General features: G+C 29.1%; 3 protein-coding genes across 6 annotated transcripts; 2 read left to right on the top strand and 1 right to left on the bottom strand.

The window, feature by feature from the left end:
- Window positions 1–337: 337 nt before the first annotated feature.
- Window positions 338–8,375, top strand: Dnmt1a (DNA methyltransferase 1a). 2 transcript variants are annotated; one of them, XM_072899397.1, is made up of 17 exons: window positions 338–454; window positions 644–734; window positions 1,315–1,890; window positions 2,003–2,366; window positions 2,446–2,763; window positions 2,845–2,997; window positions 3,145–3,598; window positions 3,724–3,917; window positions 4,070–4,484; window positions 4,794–5,117; window positions 5,215–5,366; window positions 5,551–5,885; window positions 5,964–6,072; window positions 6,280–6,429; window positions 6,517–6,683; window positions 6,852–7,095; window positions 7,420–8,375. In XM_072899397.1, exons 3-17 carry the CDS (start codon window positions 1,319–1,321, stop codon window positions 7,810–7,812), a joined length of 4,344 nt encoding a protein of 1,447 aa, XP_072755498.1. In that variant the 5' UTR covers window positions 338–454; window positions 644–734; window positions 1,315–1,318; the 3' UTR covers window positions 7,813–8,375. The 2 variants fall into 2 exon arrangements, with proteins under 2 accessions (XP_072755498.1, XP_072755499.1); XM_072899398.1 differs by having other exon boundaries at window positions 391–409.
- Window positions 8,376–9,941: 1,566 nt separating this feature from the next.
- On the top strand, window positions 9,942–13,620 carry LOC140669520 (serine hydrolase-like protein). 3 transcript variants are annotated; one of them, XM_072899459.1, is made up of 2 exons: window positions 9,942–10,142; window positions 11,524–13,620. In XM_072899459.1, the coding sequence occupies exon 2, from the start codon at window positions 11,580–11,582 to the stop codon at window positions 12,459–12,461; it is 882 nt and encodes a 293-aa protein (XP_072755560.1). In that variant the 5' UTR covers window positions 9,942–10,142; window positions 11,524–11,579; the 3' UTR covers window positions 12,462–13,620. The 3 variants fall into 3 exon arrangements, with proteins under 3 accessions (XP_072755560.1, XP_072755561.1, XP_072755562.1); XM_072899460.1 differs by lacking the exon at window positions 9,942–10,142 and adding an exon at window positions 10,935–11,081; XM_072899461.1 differs by lacking the exon at window positions 9,942–10,142 and adding an exon at window positions 11,139–11,273.
- On the bottom strand, window positions 12,248–18,022 carry LOC140669504 (protein arginine N-methyltransferase 9). Its single transcript, XM_072899400.1, has 8 exons — window positions 17,850–18,022; window positions 15,855–16,804; window positions 15,632–15,758; window positions 15,099–15,500; window positions 13,998–14,990; window positions 13,762–13,909; window positions 13,442–13,543; window positions 12,248–13,274 (listed from the first exon to the last, which is right to left on the bottom strand). The coding sequence occupies exons 2-8, from the start codon at window positions 16,015–16,017 to the stop codon at window positions 12,927–12,929; spliced, it is 2,283 nt and encodes a 760-aa protein (XP_072755501.1). The 5' UTR covers window positions 16,018–16,804; window positions 17,850–18,022; the 3' UTR covers window positions 12,248–12,926.
- Between the last annotated feature and the right edge of the window lie 17 nt (window positions 18,023–18,039).

The following is an 18,039-nucleotide window of genomic DNA, read 5'->3' as shown; positions in this document are numbered from 1 at the left end:
GAATTCGATTGGTTGAATTCCTTATGCATGTGCTTATAGACCAATCAGTTTTCTTATGCATTTGTGTTAGGCCGGATCTACAATAGCGTAGTAAGCCTTAAGTCGTAAGAAATGAACCAATCATATTCATTATTCTTCTCTAAAGTCAATTGTAATTGGTTAATTTCTTACAGCTTAAGGCTTACTACATCTATTGTAGACCCGGCCTAAATATAAAATCGGACTATGAATACCAGTCATAGAATTATGCTTTGGGGCTCTCCTTGATTGGTTAATTGCTCCCCTCTACTTTTTAGACGACTGCGCATTCTCCGGAATGTTTCATCTTGTATTCTTTCCACCATGCTGGGAACATTGGCGGGAATGAAACAGAATAGAGCGCCACAGCGTGTAATGTACGGCTGTAGAAGTGCGTAACACGATAAGTGAATGCGTATATAGGCGCGAGTGAAAAGTGAGAAATTTTTGTCCTTTATCGCGCGAATCGAGCCTTGTAATATCGTCGGCATTATTCGCTTTTTTTTTTTTTTTTTTTTTTTTAATGATCTGTACGTACGTGCGTGCATGTATGGAGCGAGACACGCGATTTATACCACGCACACGCTTTGCCGCCGAGCTGACGCTCAATGAAATCTTGTTCTAGATCGATAAATATCACACGCAACATAAGCCACTATTCTCTGATAATCTGTAAAACCGAACGACGTTTCATCGATCGCGACATCATCCACGAGGTGAGCGCCCTTAAGATTTTTCTTAACCATTGATACACAAGCTGACAGCTGGCCACGCAATTCATCACTTGTCTCGCATTTCTTTTTTTTCGTCGCTACAGAATGTAATAATATAGCGAGTAATTTGATGCCATATGCGAGGTATAAGTGGAGCTCTGTAAATGTTTATTTTTTACATGTAACACAGGAAGCAAAGAAATATGTGTTTCTAATGTGGTATATTACAAAGATAAAAATATTGATATTGCTATTTGTTAATATATAATATATGTAATATAATAGACATGTACAGTAATAATATATATTAACTTAAAAAAAGGAAAAAGAAACATTATTGAAGTTTTGTTTTCAATATTCAGATCTATCTTTTCATATTTTTATATGTATATCTGTTCTGAATATTTGTAAATAATACATTATCATATCTCATTAATTTAAAAATATGATTATATACTGCTAATATAATCTTTGCACAACAAGTCATTTTATAAAGTAAAATGGTCTAATATTTATTAAGTTACTTATGGATTATGATACGGAAGATGATAACGATATAAATATTTTTCACTTTTGAACTTAGAATCATGCCACCTACTGTGCCAGAGGATGAACCAGGTTCTAGCAGCAGAAGAATGTCTCGTAACAAGAAATTTGTTGATATAAAAAAACCAAGTAAAACAAATGATTCAACAACTAAAAAAGCAACTCAATCTGTGTTGGATTTATTTGTTACACAATCAGCAAAAAGGAAAAAACTAAATAATGAAGCAATCCATGAGACAGAAATGCCTGATCAACAACACGAAATGAAAGTAGAAACAAATAATAATGGTACAGTGGAATTTGATAAGGAAAATCACAATCCACAAATAAATCAAGATCAAGAGGAAAATGTAGAGAAAAAAATGAAACTTGAGAACAACGAAGAAATATCTCAATTAAAATCTCAAGTTAAGAAAACACTTACTATAATTGAACGATGTAATTATTGTAAACAGAAATTGGATAATGAAACAATGGTATATCAAGGACATCCAAATGGTGCAGTGGAAGAACAGATAGCTTTGACGGATCCTAAACTCTGTTTATTTACAGGAGATGAATCTTTTATACATGAAGGCGATGAGAGACCACAAAATAAATTAACTTATTTTAGGTGAGCTTTATGTGTTTTATTTACTTTATATATATATATATATATATATATTGAATATATATAAAGCATTTCTTCATATTATATAGACTAATAGAAAGATGATTCTTTTTAGTGTTTATGATAAGAATGGGCATCTGTGTGCCTTTGACAATGGACTCATAGAGAAAAATGTAATGTTATATTTTTCTGGATACATGAAACCTATTTATGAAGAAGATCCTTCTCCTGAAGGAGGTGTACCAACAAAAGATATGGGGCCAATAAACGAATGGTTTGTTTCTGGATTTGATGGAGGGGAATTAGCATTAATAGGTTTTACTACTGCATTTGCGGAATATATTTTGATGGAACCATCTGAAGCTTACGCACCATTCATGAATGTTGTTAAAGAAAAAATATATATGAGCAAATTAGTTATAGAACTTTTGCTAGATGAAATTAGCCCAACCTATGAAGATTTACTAAACAAACTTCAAGTGAGTTTATTATTTCATATATTTTAACATTTTAATTTATTTTCTCAATACTTATTGTATTATTTTTGTATTATTGCAGACTGTAGTACCTCCTAAGGGTATGACAAAGTTTACAGAAGACGCATTGTTGCGTCATGCACAATTTGTTTGCGATCAAGTTTTATCGTTCGATAATTCTGCCAGTGCTGAAGATAGTCTTCTTATTACAACTCCTTTTATGCGATCTCTCGCAAGTCTTGCTGGTGTTACATTAGGTAGAAAAGTGGCAATTCGTCAAACAACGCACATGCAAAAAGTTAAGCATACTTGGACGAAGGCTACAACAACAAAATTAGTTAGCAACATGTTTGAAAATATGTTTACTGATCAACTGGCTAAACATGATGATAAAATACCAGTATGTATTTTTATTGCTATATTATATTTTTATGATTATTAATTATACACTAAAATTAAGAATTATTTTATTTCTTGCTAGGGACCTAAGAGACAAAGATGTGGTGTTTGTGAAAACTGTCAACAACCTGACTGTGGTGTTTGTGCTTTTTGCAAAAATATGACGAAATTTGGAGGCAGTGGAAAACACAAACAAGCATGTATCAAGAGAAAATGTCCAAATATGGCACTCAAGGTATAAGTCAAAATTTTAAACTTGTCTGTTATATTAATTACTTGTCACTAAAGTGATATAGTAGAAACAATATATATTTAAAAATAAATTTAATATATATATTATCTACTATAATATTTAATTAAATATATTTCTAAATATGTGTAGGAAGCAGATGATTCTGATCCAGAAAATGAAGAACAATGTGAAAGTCTAGAAGATCAAAAAGTGGAAGAGAAACCTAAAAAATATTTTAAAGAACTTAAAAAAGATATAGTATGGGAAGAAGAAGATAAAATTGTTGATGGACAAAAGACATATTATAAATCAGTCATAGTTGGAAATGAAAGAATCCAAATAAATGATTATGTCTTGGTAGAGCCGAGAAATCCGGCAATTCCTTTACATATTTATAAAATTATGTTCATGTGGGAGAATAAAAGTGGAGTAAAACAATTTCATGCAAATTGGCTTCGTAGAGGTACTGATACTATACTTGGTGAAACTTCAGATCCTATAGAATTATTTCTAAGTGACGATTGCGACGATGTACCATTTACATCTGTTAGTTCAAAAGCAACTGTTATTCACAAGAAAATACCTGACAATTGGGTTGAATTAGGTAAGAATATCAAATAAACAAACTTATTAATTTAAATTTCCTAATATTTCATATCTGTATTTACACATTATTATATGCAATTTTATTTTTTATTTATTTTATATTACAGCAATTTTATATTACAGGTAATATGGATATAGATGATGAAATAAAAGATACAGATGGTAAAACATTCTTTTATAAAATGAAATATACTCCTGAAACTGCTCGATTTGAGACTCCGTTACCGGATCCGGAATGTTCGCGAAAAGAAAATCGTCATCGATTTTGTCCCGCTTGCGCATGGCTAAGGACATTAGCACAATGTAATAGACCTAAGGTAAAAGTGCCTGTGTTTTTATATATGTATTTGTATTATACATTTAGAGACACATTTAATGATAAATGTGAGCTCAGAATACAGATCTAAAATATCTCAAAAATTTAAATCACAGAAATTTTCTAAAAAGTCTTGTTTTTTTGTTTACTTAGGTTTTTGAGCGTATAGAAGAAAAGAATAGTAGGGAAGTAATTTATGGAGTAGTGAAGTATAAAGATCAAGAGTATAGAGTTGGCAGTGCAGTGTTTTTGTACCCAAGTGCTTTCAAATTTCAATATAAACAGAAATTTCAAGAACCTGAGAAACCAAAGAAGGAAGTTGTAGATGAAGATATGTATCCAGAGTTTTATAGAAAAAATTGGGACATAAAATCCGCAAATGTTGATATATCTGAACCTTTCCACATTGGTTATATAAATACAATTTATGCCAGTACAACTGATTTAATAGTATCACCTTTGGACATTTATATTAAAGTGAACAAAATGTACAGACCGGAGAATACTCATCGAGATGTGACATTAATGGAGCAAGCAGATTTCAACATGGTTTATTGGAGCGATGAAAGTAAGTTATGAAAATTTAAGAAGACATCATTTTCTTGTCAATTTTTTGTCATTTTAAATTTCATATTTTTTATATTGGTTACGTTCCGATATTCACTACCAGTATTAAAAATCTATGGTGTATGTGACAAACTATAGATTTTCCATACTGACAGTGAATATCAAAACACTATACTGATTTTTATATCGAGATTATATAATATGATGTTATACTGTTAGGAACATAAAATAAATCCTACACATCTATATTTTTTTCATTTAAGTTCTATACTTTTTTAAAATAATTAATTCTTGTGTTCTGTTATTATAGTATGCAGTGTAAAGTTCTCTGAAGTTGCTGGTAAATGTTACCTAGCATATTCTGAAAATTTGAATGAATCTGTTGAAGACTGGAGTATGGGTGGCCCAAACAGATTCTATTTTACCGAAGCATATAATGCTAAAGAAAAAACCTTTGATGAACCACCTTATCATATTATTAACATAGGTAAATCTGGAAAAGGAAAAGGAAAGGGTAAATCAAAAGCAAAGAAGGTAGGGGAGAGTGAAAATAAGCCAGTTATTGACAAACCTATAGACCATCCTGTTGTGAAAAGAAAGTTAAGGACATTAGACCTTTTTGCTGGTTGTGGAGGTAAACATGTTGTATTTTATTAAACCATATACATTTGTTACAAGCTATACATATATATTTAAATATTAAAAAAATTAAAACTTTATGCATTTAATAGGATTATCCGAAGGATTTAATCAAGCTGGAATAGCTGAAAATTTATGGGCAATTGAGAAAGAAGAAGCTGCGGCAAATGCATATCGCTTAAATAATCCAAAGGCTACAGTGTTCTCAGATGATTGCAACATACTGTTACAAAAAGTGATGAATGTGAGCTTTGTTCTATATTATATTCTAATTCGTACATAATGTAATACATACAAAATATTATATTTCTTAATGATTTATTTATTTATTTTTTTTAATAAAAGAATTTATATAAAAAAAAGAAAAGTAGAAAGACTATATTAATTGTTCTTTTTGGAAATTTAATAAAATATTTTTCTTGTTTTAGGGTGATTCTACAGATAATAATGGTCAAAAACTTCCTCAGAAAGGAGAAGTTGAACTCTTATGCGGTGGACCACCCTGTCAAGGTTTCAGTGGCATGAATCGTTTTAATTTGCGGCAATACTCATTATTTAAAAATTCTCTCGTCGTTTCGGGTTTATCCTATTGTGACTATTATCGACCAAAATTTTTCGTGATGGAAAATGTGCGAAATTTTGTGTTTTATAAAAGACATATGGTGCTAAAATTAACTTTAAGGTGCCTTGTTCGTATGGGTTATCAGTGTACATTCAGTATTCTTCAAGCTGGTAATTACGGGGTACCGCAAACGAGAAGAAGGTTTGTTCCTTTTTCTTTATTTACAATGTTGCTCAGTAATGTCAGATTTTTTTCACTGCAATTCATAAATTTGTGTAGGATGATAATTTTAGCTGCTGCACCTGAAGAAATACTTCCAAAATATCCAGAACCAATGCATGTGTTTAATAATCGAGGTTGGTTGCACGTGGTGGTGGATAACAAGAAGGTATTTCATTAGATTTATATCTGTTTTATATTTATTATATATCTGTAATGTTATATATTTTCCTATCAATTAATTCATGACAAATTAGTGCAATCAGGCTGAAATATAGAAATAATTGCACGTTGCAACATATATATGACAAATATATATGGAAAATATTTTTGTATTATAGAACATTTTCTTTTGATAATGAGATATGTTTTTTAGTATTTCTCCAATTGTGGTTGGAAGAACTCTGCTCCGTTTAGAACAGTCACTGTAAAAGATGCTATGTATGATTTACCAGATATTAAAAACGGTTGGAGCAGAGAGGAGATGTCTTATGGTAGTGAACCATTATCACATTTCCAGAGAAAGGTAACTATCTTATTAAAAAAAAAAAAAAAAAAAAATTCATATGTTTCTAAATGATTGTTAGAATTCACTTAATATTATTCATTTCAGATGAGAGGTAAGCAATATCAGTCAATATTACGAGATCACATATGTAAAGAAATGTCTCCACTTGTGGAAGCACGAATGTCTCATATACCAACTGCAACTGGTTCTGATTGGCGCGATTTACCGAATATCTCAGTGCGATTAAGTGATGGTTCCTTCACTAACAAATTGTACGTGTAAAGTCATATCTTTTTCTTTTTTGTTCAATTCTTGTAAATTTATGAAGTAAATTATGTTTGTGAATTTTTTAAATTATACACTGTATTTAATTGACTAAATTTTTATTAATTATAGTTTATAATTATATCTAAATTAAAATTTTAATCTTCTTTTTCTAGAGAATACATATATCATGATAAGAAAGCCGGAACGAGTTCAACAGGTGCGTTGCGTGGAGTATGCAGTTGCAGCACTGGTAAATCACTATGTGATCTTACTGCTAGGCAATATCATACTTTAATTCCATGGTGCTTGCCGCATACTGGGAACCGACATACCCATTGGTCGGGTTTATATGGGAGACTCATATGGGATGGATTTTTCAATACAACTGTCACCAATCCAGAACCAATGGGTAAACAGGTATGTCGATAAAAATAATAATATAAATAACGATATAAGTAATAATGATATAAAATGATATAATTTCAGAATATACAATAATTAAAAAAAGTTTATAATACAATATTATCGATAAAAAATATATGACTATAATAGTGTGATTTTGCATAATATATTTTAAAATAGTTATCTGAACCAATTAACATTATTGCATGATTTCCATAAGCTTATTAGATTGTACAATTAGGACACGAATCGACACACTTCTGCATTTTGCATGCATTCTCCATTATAATTTTAATTTAACAAAGTCAAGTGGATCTCAAATATTACATTGCTTTTTAGGGCCGTGTTTTGCATCCGGTACAAAACCGAGTTGTGAGTGTTAGAGAGTGCGCGAGATCTCAAGGATTTCCAGATTCGTTTCGTTTCTATGGTACAATACTCGATAAGCATCGACAAGTTGGTAACGCGGTACCGCCGCCATTGGGAGCTGCCATTGGACACGAGATAAGAAAATGTATACGTGAGACGACGACATCGTCAAATATGAAATTTGAATTTAAAAACTGTGCTAATACAGTCACGACAAAGAGCGACAAGAGCCTCGACAAAAATGACAAAATTGTCACCAATGCCATACCTGATAGCCATATACCAGCTACTAACAATGGCGCGAGCACCAGTTCTAATAGAGGCAAAAATGCGACTAATCGGCATAGACGTTATTCGTCATAGATGAAGACAAAATTCTCGTCGGCTGAAGCGCTTGGATATTATGGTTCCATTTGTACCTCTTAAAATAGTGCTCAGTATTAAGTAATTTTGATTATATACTCTGATATAATATGTATCAATAAGGATAAAGTTTTGTTCCACACTATAGTTTCCCCTCTATCTTATTGTTGGATCTTTTGAGACTGAGCCATGCTCTATTCTGGAATCTTTTATTCTAATATGTGTGTAGAATAAAAATGATATACGATTTTTTATTTACTTTCTACAGACACACTTATCGACATACTTATGTGACAAATGTATAATGAACAAACAATACAAGAAAAGAATTCTATATTATAGAAAAAGATTCAGACATACACACACAAATATACACATATGCATAAACTATTTCTGAATAAAGGGGATCTATAGTTACATTTATTTTTAATTGCAGATTTTATATGTAAAAATGTTAAAATAGACTTACAAATGAGATATGTTGTAATTGGACATTCTCATTCAAAATCATATGAATTTGATATTGTGTACAAAACCCACACAAAGATTTTTTTCACTTGCATTCATGATAATGATTTTATAATTAATATTTACATATATTAATTTTTATTAATCATATATTTCTAGCTTTTTCTTAATAAATATGCAATTATACACATATGTACACATGTACAGAATGTCTTGACTATTATTTTCATTTTAATTACAATTAGATAGTCAATATGCTATGATGAATTTTATCTGCTAATTTATACTAATGTTATAGCTTACAAAAGTAACAGTTTAATGCAATTAATTGTAAGTAAAATAAAATAAAGCAGAATTCACTGAAATGTAAATATAAGGCAAAATTTAACTAAAAAATAAAATTTCTGTTATATATACTTATATTTAATAATTTTGATGCATTTGTCATAATTTTATTAAAGAAAATCTTCATGATCCTAAAACATCCTATGTGAATGAAATTATATGAAAACTTTTATTTATGTCCATTTTACAAATTATTCATATATTACAATTATATTATAGTTATTGAATACAGTATAGATTATATCTTATTTAGCAAAATAACAATGAGAGAGAGAGAGATGCGAAGCAACTGACAGTTCAACTGACAACTTTACATGCTCAACTGTAAATATAGAACTTAGACTGCATACATAGTTGATTGTGAATTGTTGAATTATCTAATTTCCATGTCATATGCTTTGATAGCAAAGATTAAATAAAAAAATAGAGATCAAATACTGGCATTGCGTGCTTTAGAGACGCTCTATTAGCACTAAAAGTGTCATTCTATCTTTGTAACTTATGAAAGTTGAACAAACATAGAGCACTATTAATAGTGTTTGAGGGTTTTCCTAAAAGCACTTTTATAATTATGCTCTATCTCTCGATATCCTGCCTGTGTGATGTTTGTGAACCAGTTAATGATCTTTTATTTGTTATTAATAAATCATTATTATTAATTTATACACTGTGTAAGAAAAAAAAAAATTAAAATAATATATTGTTAATAAAATTGTAATTTAATCAATTTTCTAGAATACCTTGTCGATGGTTATGCAATAGATTTACATAGTTATTTATTCACAAAATTAGCGATAATATTAAGGTCAACAAATAAACTTTTTTAAAAATATTGTTAGACATTGTTTTATTTTTTATGGATCTTTACATTAAAAATATGCGTCATATCGAAAAACTGTTTTTGATATGCCCACTTTTAATAAAGTAAAGAGCTATAAAAAAAAAGGGACAAAAATGTTTAACAATGTTTTCAAAAAAGTTTTATTTATTTATCTAATATTATCGTTTCATTTGTTAACCTAATACTAAAATACTCTTTTTTTATGGAGATTTACAGTAGAAGTACGTATCATATAAACTAATTTAAAAATTATAATAAAGAAACTGATAAAAGAAACCGCTTATCAAAATTTATTGCTTGTACTGTTGCGTCGTGACATTCTTTTTTTTTTTTTTTTTAGAGTAACCTTGGCGTGCAAGGATAGAAGAAATGATAAATATATATATATATATTTATCATTTCTTCTATCAATCCTCGCTCGCCTACGTTACTCTAAAAAAAAACAAATATATGTATATATATACACACACAAAAAGCCAAGTATGAGGCATGACACGTTCCGAAGAGAGGGAAATTTTAATTGTAAATGTGACAAAAAGGTTTATTATATTTCTTCACAGTCGACAATTTTTAGCACATTTATTTTATCGTTGAAACTTGTAGCGCATAGAAGAATTCCATTACACTTGTGTAATATAAATGTCGTAAAACACCAATTGGATCATAATTAGAAAAGGTATATGTTCTATTTCGAGCACATTTTCTCGTTATAATTTATTTTTTCATTTAAAGAAGGAATATAGTTATCTTTAAATGTAAGAAATAGTGAGATAAAAAGATCTAATTTTTCAACTAATTGTATTTTCAGAAAGATTGCCCTTTATTTTACTAACAATAAGTAAACATTTGTTTTTAGAAATTTTAGACATTTGAAAAAAATATTTTTACACAAAATGTAATGCTTTTTTTGAAATTATATGTTATAATTTACAAGAAAAATAAAATAATTGATTCCCAGTGAGAAGTAACAGATCGGAAAGACGTCTAGACCACAGTATAAGACGTTTATAAACATCTAAAAAAACGTTTTTTCAACATATATTTCTCACTGAGTTTATTTTGTCAATTAATATATTAAAATAAAATAGATTTTGTCATTTTACTTATGTATATATTCTATTTATTACGCAACGTTGTATCGATTATTAAGGGGATACCGATGTGCCGAGTTCTAATCTAACAAAACAATATATTTACTTAATATAAAAGTTGCAATTTATATACATAAAATAAAATAGGTTCTCTCCTGTCAGAATTGCATGAAAGAATATTTGGGAAGAATATTTGTTGTGCTGCACAACATTTGTTTTTAAAGGAATACTTTTTTTCTAGACTTCTAAGCTCATTTCTAAAAGTTCCCAAATATTCTTTCATGCAATTCTGAGAGGAGAGAACCTATTTTATTTTATGTATATAAATTGCAACTTTTATATTAAGTAAATATATTGTTTTGTTAGGTTAGAACTCGGTCAGTACATCGGTACCCCCTTAAGTAAAGAGAGGTCTAAATCTGTCGATAGTTACGTAAATCTGTAGATAGTGATGTAACATGTTACATATATATATTGGTTATGAAAATGTGTTATGCATGACATAATTTCAAAGTTCACATTGTGTGTGTGTAATTTTAATATTTTGATAATCTAATTATAGTGATTAGATAAAAGAAAGAGTTTAATAAAAAAAAATTTGTTTTGAATAATTTTACTTGACTATTCTGCTTAATATGAAACAATAACTTGAAAGTGAATCTTAATTTATTAGTGATTAAAACAAAAATAAAAATACTTTATTTAAAGATTAACATGTAAATACATATTATTTTTTAAATAATGAAATATTTCTATGTGTATTTGCCAAAAATTGATTATTATTAACAGCATTAAATTTTATAGTTAATCCATATAGCTAACAACACACATGTTCAAAAGATGTTTATAAGAGATCATGTTTTAATATTCTATGGATCTCTTATAAACATCTTTTGAACATGTGTATTGTTAGGTCAGGTTGTTCTATATATACAACATAAATTTTTGTGCAATTTTTAATTCCAGTGAATAAAGTTGCACATTGTTCGACAAGTTATATACTATTAAAGTAATCAACAAAAATGGAATGTAAGGAAATAAAACTCACCGTGCCTTGGGGTCATGTTGCTGCCAGAACCTATGGTCCTTCTACGGGAGAACGCATCTTACTGGTGCATGGCCGTTTAGATAATGCAGGATCGTTTAATAGATTAATGGAGTATTTACCAATGGGTTTTTTTTATTATGTATGTATAGACTTACCCGGCCACGGATGGTCGTCACATTTTCCATCTTGGGTAATCCAAGACTGTATGATTTATGCACATACAATACATTTCATTCTAGAAGCATTACAGTGGGAAAAATGTATTTATATAGGGCATAGCATGGGTGCACAAATAGGTTTAATTTTTAGTATCTTTCAACCTGATAAAATCAAGAAAGTAATTGCTTTAGACGGATTTCTTATCACAGTTGAGGGACAGAATATTGCACAGTATATTGAGACTGCTTCTGCACTTTCAATAAAAGCGAGTAGTAATATAAAACCTGTCTTTTATACTAAGGAAGAAGTATTATATGCTTTTAAAACTTTGAGAGTAGGACCTTTGAATTCTGAAGCTGCTAATGCATTGTTTGAGCGTGCAGTTACAAAAAATGGAAAATATATATATAATAGAGATATAAGATTAAAAAATTCTCCTTTTTCATATATGAGTGAAGCTCAAGCAAATGATATGACTTCCAGGATTTCAGTTCCAATATATGTTCTTGCTGCATCAGATGGCATTTTATGTCAAAATGAACGTATGTTTATGTCAGCAGTGAACTCACTGAACGCTAAAACCACACTTCAAATAATTATTATAGAAGGAAGTCATGACGTTCACAATAATAATCCTGAAAGAGTTGCACCATTTGTACGTAAAATATTGACTAGTAGCAATTCCAGTAAATTATAAACACTTGTAGCATTAATGCATTAACTATCCATTTAAAAAGGAAAAGATAATCCTTTCTAACAGTTTTAGAATATTAAAAATCAAAATATGAAAGTAGCCTGTAATAAATCAATATATGTATAATCCAATATACAGTGCTTGACAAGTCAGAGAACACGTTTTAAAAAATTGGGCTATTTTGTTTAATATTGATGCTTAACTTTTGTCAAGCACTGTATATCTAAATATAATTATATTTTTATAAATGCGTGAATATATATATTGTTACCTTGAATATATATTCATATTGCAATCTACATATTAAAATAATGTAGTTATATATAATGAAGATATAAAAAAAAATAATGTACTAAAATCAAAAAGATTTTATAAAAATCGTATTTTATATATGTATTTATATACACACACATAAATTATACAAAATTATAAAAGTTTATTTTTTTTTTTTTTTTTTTTGTAAACTCTTTACAAATTTAGTACTGTGATTTTCACTAAACCTTTCATCTGGTGGACTTTAATTTTTACTTCTTTATCTTTCAAAATAATATTCCTCAGTTCATCTTCAAAAACGATTGCGGTATGATTCATAAAAGAGTCGTTCTTCTTTGTATCATGTATATGTTGTGAACTAAGTTGAACCTTGTACCAGCATATTAAGGCATTTGGTAAAGTTTTCCTTTTTGTCCTACTTATTTGCCCGAAATTCACGACTGCCTCAGTAGTCTCCGTTTCATTTATTTCTATTAGTGTTTGTGTCTCAGACATGATCTCACATGAATATAAACTCGAATTCAAATCAAATATTTGATTAATCTGCAATAGAATAAACATAATTAATAAAAATTAAATAACAGTTTTAATCTAGAATATAAACTCGAATTCAAATCAAATATTTGACTGATTTGCAATAGAATAAACGTAATTAATAAAAATTAAGTAACAGTTTTAATCTAGAATAGAATCTTAAATAAATGGCTTACCTTATATTTATTAATGTGTTCTGCGACTATATAGTTTGTACTTTTATTTACTTTATTGGCTATATTATTTCGCGTATCTGGATTGTCTTTACTATCTGAACTCTGAAAAGAAAAATATATTTATTTTTTGTTGTTGTAACTTTATAAATAAATTCTGTAATCATGTTTTTAATAATCTATCTCTGATTTCTGATCTTTTCTTTTGAACACATGTTATACACATGAACACATACGCACGCACATACATATATATATATATATATATATATATATATATATATATATATAATTTAAAATTATATTAAAATATTGTATCTTACTATATCAATACAAGTAAGAGTATTGGATGATATCTGTAGATTAACATCTTGCACGTAAACCATGTTTGGTAAATCTTCCGAGTATACTAATTGTCCCATAAGAAAAATTTTTTCTGGCAATATCACACCATTTGGTTTAAGCAAGTGTCTGGAAGAAAGGGTAAATGATATATTTTCAGTACATATGATAAATAAAGTATGTAAAAAAATTATATATAAATGTAGTTATATAGTACCTGAAAATTCCATAACAGCTATCCTGATCATCTTTCAATTCGCCTTTAATGTCAAAATTATGAACGAATATAGAATCTAAGGAGCATGGAATTTCATCATAATTCGTTATCATATGCACTTTTCCTCGAAGCCCGTTATCTTGAGCTACTTGTTCAATCAGAAAACGAAGGGTTTCGTTGTCAGTTTTGTAGTATAAAATTTCACTATCTTTACATTTCTTTAATAGCGTTAACCCGTAAATTGGAAAAGGTGAAGTATCCAAAATATATTTCATTTTTTTATTCTCTTGATATCTAGCGATCTCTGTGAGCAATCTGACATAATTAATGTCATTTAGAAAGACAATGACTTCTTTTGGCAAACGATATAAACATTTACAATCCTCACTGGATTGCACATTGCCTGTATAAGAACATTTCAGTTTACTCTTCAATGTTTCCGCTTTTATCGTTAAAATATCACCTTCGTGGCATGTAATAGGTATTGCTGGAAAAACAGCAAGTTGCCAACAAGATTTTCCATCCGAGGAATCCAACGTAATTTCCTCGTCTAGATGTAATTTAAACCAAGCGACTAGACCATCTATGGTGCCATCATATTTACATTTCGTTTGTAACATTTGTTTTATTCCATCTTTGTAGAATTCTTGCAATTGTAACAAATCATTAAAATTTACATTAAAGAGAATTTGCGGCTCTGTGACATAATTAATTTGAACTTTTTCCAGATTTTCCGTATCATAATATTCATCGTCTGATAATATAGACACCTTGTTAAAATTTAAAGTACTATTATCTTTCATTCTATCAAAAATCACTGATGATCTATATCTAATGTGTTCACATTCAATAGCTGCTGTATAAACCGTCGCACCCATAGGTATTACCATACCATTTATATCTAAAATGTTCATGTGTACGTTAATCATAGATGGTACTACAAGTTCTCCAAATAAGCCAGCATCAAATGTTTCAGTCACTATTAATTTTACTCTAGAATTATATATTTTTAGTATTAATCAATGCATTAAGTACAATAACTGAATCAACACAAAATATATATGACGTGTACATAATAAATATAGTGTTGCATACACAAACCTTTCTGAAATGTCTGTAGGTATTTTAAGATCAAACGATAGTTTTGGTATTAACTTTATATCGGTTGCATTGTTAGATTCAAATACTTCTTTTGCAATTAACGTCATTATTTCGGAACATTCGCATGCATACACCTTTGTAGCTCCAGCAGTTTTCGCATACAGACTCAAAAGGCCTGTACCAGTTCCTACATCCAATACTGTATCATATCCTTGACCGATTCTCTTGCGTATAGCTCTGTCAAAAGCATTGTTTCTCCACTTGTCATTAAGCATTGTAAAATGCCATCTGTCCACTGCCATACTATATGCATTTTGCAAATTTCGTTCTGCTGGTAGAAAGTTAGGATCAACTTTCAAAGATCTTCTTAAATATTCTACTGCTCTTATAGGATTATTATTCCTTTAACAATATATATAAGCAATGTTAAAACAATATGTTTTTTTTACTTTTTAGAAATTAAAAAGTAATTTTAACAATTTATTATAAGAATAATGAGACAAATTAGCATTAAAATATAAAATTTAAATTACCGTAACAAGTGTGCTGCAAAATTATTGAGCATACGAGGATTATTTGGATAAATATCCAAGGAATGCTTATAACAACGTACAACATCTGAAAATCTGTTATCTTCAGCTAATTGTATCCCCCATTCACCTAAAAATTAAATAATATATATTTATATGTTTATTATTACTATTTTATATATGTATATATATAAGAATGTTAAATACTATATATACTACAGCTTACATAGTACATCTGTGAATGTTTTTTCAATTTCCGATCTCTTTGCAGGCCACAGCTCCGCAACAATAATATAATAGGCATAAGCTCTTCCAACATTTCCAGTCCTGTCATGTTCCCTAGCTTTTTGCAATGACTTTTCCAGTATATCATTTACTTCTGCTTGCATCTTGCATCGATTAAAATTATATATTTAAATATATATTTTTCGTTTGCACTATATTTTTTATATCACTTTACTTTTACAAAACTTAAAAATTGATCGTTGTCACGTCAAATATATGCTTATTATCACGAATAATTGTGCTACCGACATATCAAACGTGGAATTAACCTAACATTTATTTACTTCGATCTGTATCTTGTATCGCGAATAAAGCTATGTGCGTGTTAATACATTATTTAAGATAAAAAGATTAGGCACAAATGGTTTTATTCAATGTTGTTTCACAGATATATTCAAGAATATATTGAGCAATATTTCAGTGAATTTATACACTCGTTGATCAGATTCGATGCTCTGTGCAAATATCGTTTTCCAAATATGTATAACAAATAACAAGTTCCACAATATATGAACAATGTAATGCAGTCTTATAATGCACACTCTGATATGCTCAATCAAAACATAACCGTTACAATCATACGTCAAATTTCAAATTACGTTCAATAAAAGTAAATATATATATGTAATATATATGTATATCAATATACTTATTGCTATATAGGTATACAAGCATATAAATTTCTCATTTTTTCCTTATCATTTTCACATGTAAATATAATTTTTTTGGTTCATAATTTTATGAATGTTTAATATATATTCTGAGATACATATAAAGATCAATCTGAACGAACAATATTCAATTTTCTATATTTTTTAATCGTTCTGATCGGCTCCCTTCATTTCTTATGCATAATATACATTTATTAATTTGGCTTCAAACATGATCTTTCTGAAAAGCGAAAAAAATATTTTTTTACTGTTAGATCAATATTATGGGAGAATGGAGGTTAAGCTATATATTATCAATTAACATAAAATGCCTTCGTATAATTCTATTTATCGAACACGAATATATTGCATTGTATGCAATGCGGTTATGAGTCGAAAATAATTTAAAAGAGAGATCGAACAGTGTATTTGTAACGAAAAATATGTAAATGTAAGAGGCTGAACATATAACTCGTTACATTTTAAAGGGAAACAATTTTTCTAATTTTCTTTTATATCTAAATATGTTTTCAATTATCTAATTAGAAAATTGAACAAGAAAACAAGAAAATAAACTATATATATATCGATACTTATACGATTATATATGATATGACATACATAATTTACATAATTTTTTTCTTATATATTTTTGCTTACAAAAATTATATTTCATTAAAATTAAAATTAATTATGTGATAATACATCAAAGATAATTTATTGTACATTCTCCTGTATTATATTTTATGTTTATATATGTTTATTTTATATATACTCTCACTAATTTAATTAAGTCTGAATCATCGTTGCGTGCAAGCAGCATATAACTGTACTACTGTACTTATCGACAAAAAAGGCGGCTATATGCATTTGCCATTTGCAGGGTAAATTCAGAGCAAAGATTATGCAGATCGTGAAACGTTCAATGCACTTTCCAGGAACATCGTGGATAAAGAATTAATTCAGGTTAACAAATTATTAATTTGCAAAATGAGATAATAATTTAGTCATCTCTTTAATTAGACCCATGGGCGTTTTCGTGGCGAGTTTCCATTCTACCAAAAAAAGAAACGCGATTCAGTCATGCTATGCCTGGAGAAAGATGCGGCCCAAATATGGTGCAATTGACACGAATCACGAATCCTGTATACACATCCACTCCTGCCTAGCAACATCATACATATATACGTTATATACGTATATATATATATATATATATATATATATATATATAAAATGCAAAACGGGATTTCGTCGAGAAATTTCGTGGAAAATTCGTATCTTACCGGAAAGGCGTGCGGAAACATTGATTTCCATGCGTTATGACAGTCATGTAAATGACAATTATGGGACTCGAAACGATCGCATTATAGGACAAAATCATGAAATGAGTCATGCCAACGATTCGGCACTACATCGTTGACGCGTAGAAACGGCTATCGGGAGTGATGAGTGCTGCGGTCCCGCACCAATCAT

This window comes from Anoplolepis gracilipes, chromosome 9, assembly GCF_047496725.1.
Source record: "Anoplolepis gracilipes chromosome 9, ASM4749672v1, whole genome shotgun sequence".
NCBI classification, from domain to species: Eukaryota; Metazoa; Arthropoda; class Insecta; order Hymenoptera; family Formicidae; genus Anoplolepis; species Anoplolepis gracilipes.
This window is presented reverse-complemented; position numbering and strand designations above follow the sequence as displayed.

Excerpts from the sequence above, each read along its gene's own strand:
- Dnmt1a (XM_072899397.1), top strand. The coding sequence starts at position 1,319 with ATGCCACCTACTGTGCCAGAGGATGAACCAGGTTCTAGCAGCAGAAGA. Across the intron at positions 2,367-2,445 it reads ATTTACTAAACAAACTTCAA|ACTGTAGTACCTCCTAAGGG; the intron begins GTGAGTTTATTA and ends GTATTATTGCAG. Across the intron at positions 6,073-6,279 it reads TGGTGGTGGATAACAAGAAG|TATTTCTCCAATTGTGGTTG; the intron begins GTATTTCATTAG and ends TATGTTTTTTAG.
- LOC140669504 (XM_072899400.1), bottom strand. The coding sequence starts at position 16,017 with ATGCAAGCAGAAGTAAATGATATACTGGAAAAGTCATTGCAAAAAGCT. Across the intron at positions 13,910-13,997 it reads AGCTGTTATGGAATTTTCAG|ACACTTGCTTAAACCAAATG; the intron begins GTACTATATAAC and ends CCTTTCTTCCAG. Across the intron at positions 13,544-13,761 it reads CTCTTACTTGTATTGATATA|AGTTCAGATAGTAAAGACAA; the intron begins GTAAGATACAAT and ends TTTTCTTTTCAG.
- LOC140669520 (XM_072899459.1), top strand. The coding sequence starts at position 11,580 with ATGGAATGTAAGGAAATAAAACTCACCGTGCCTTGGGGTCATGTTGCT.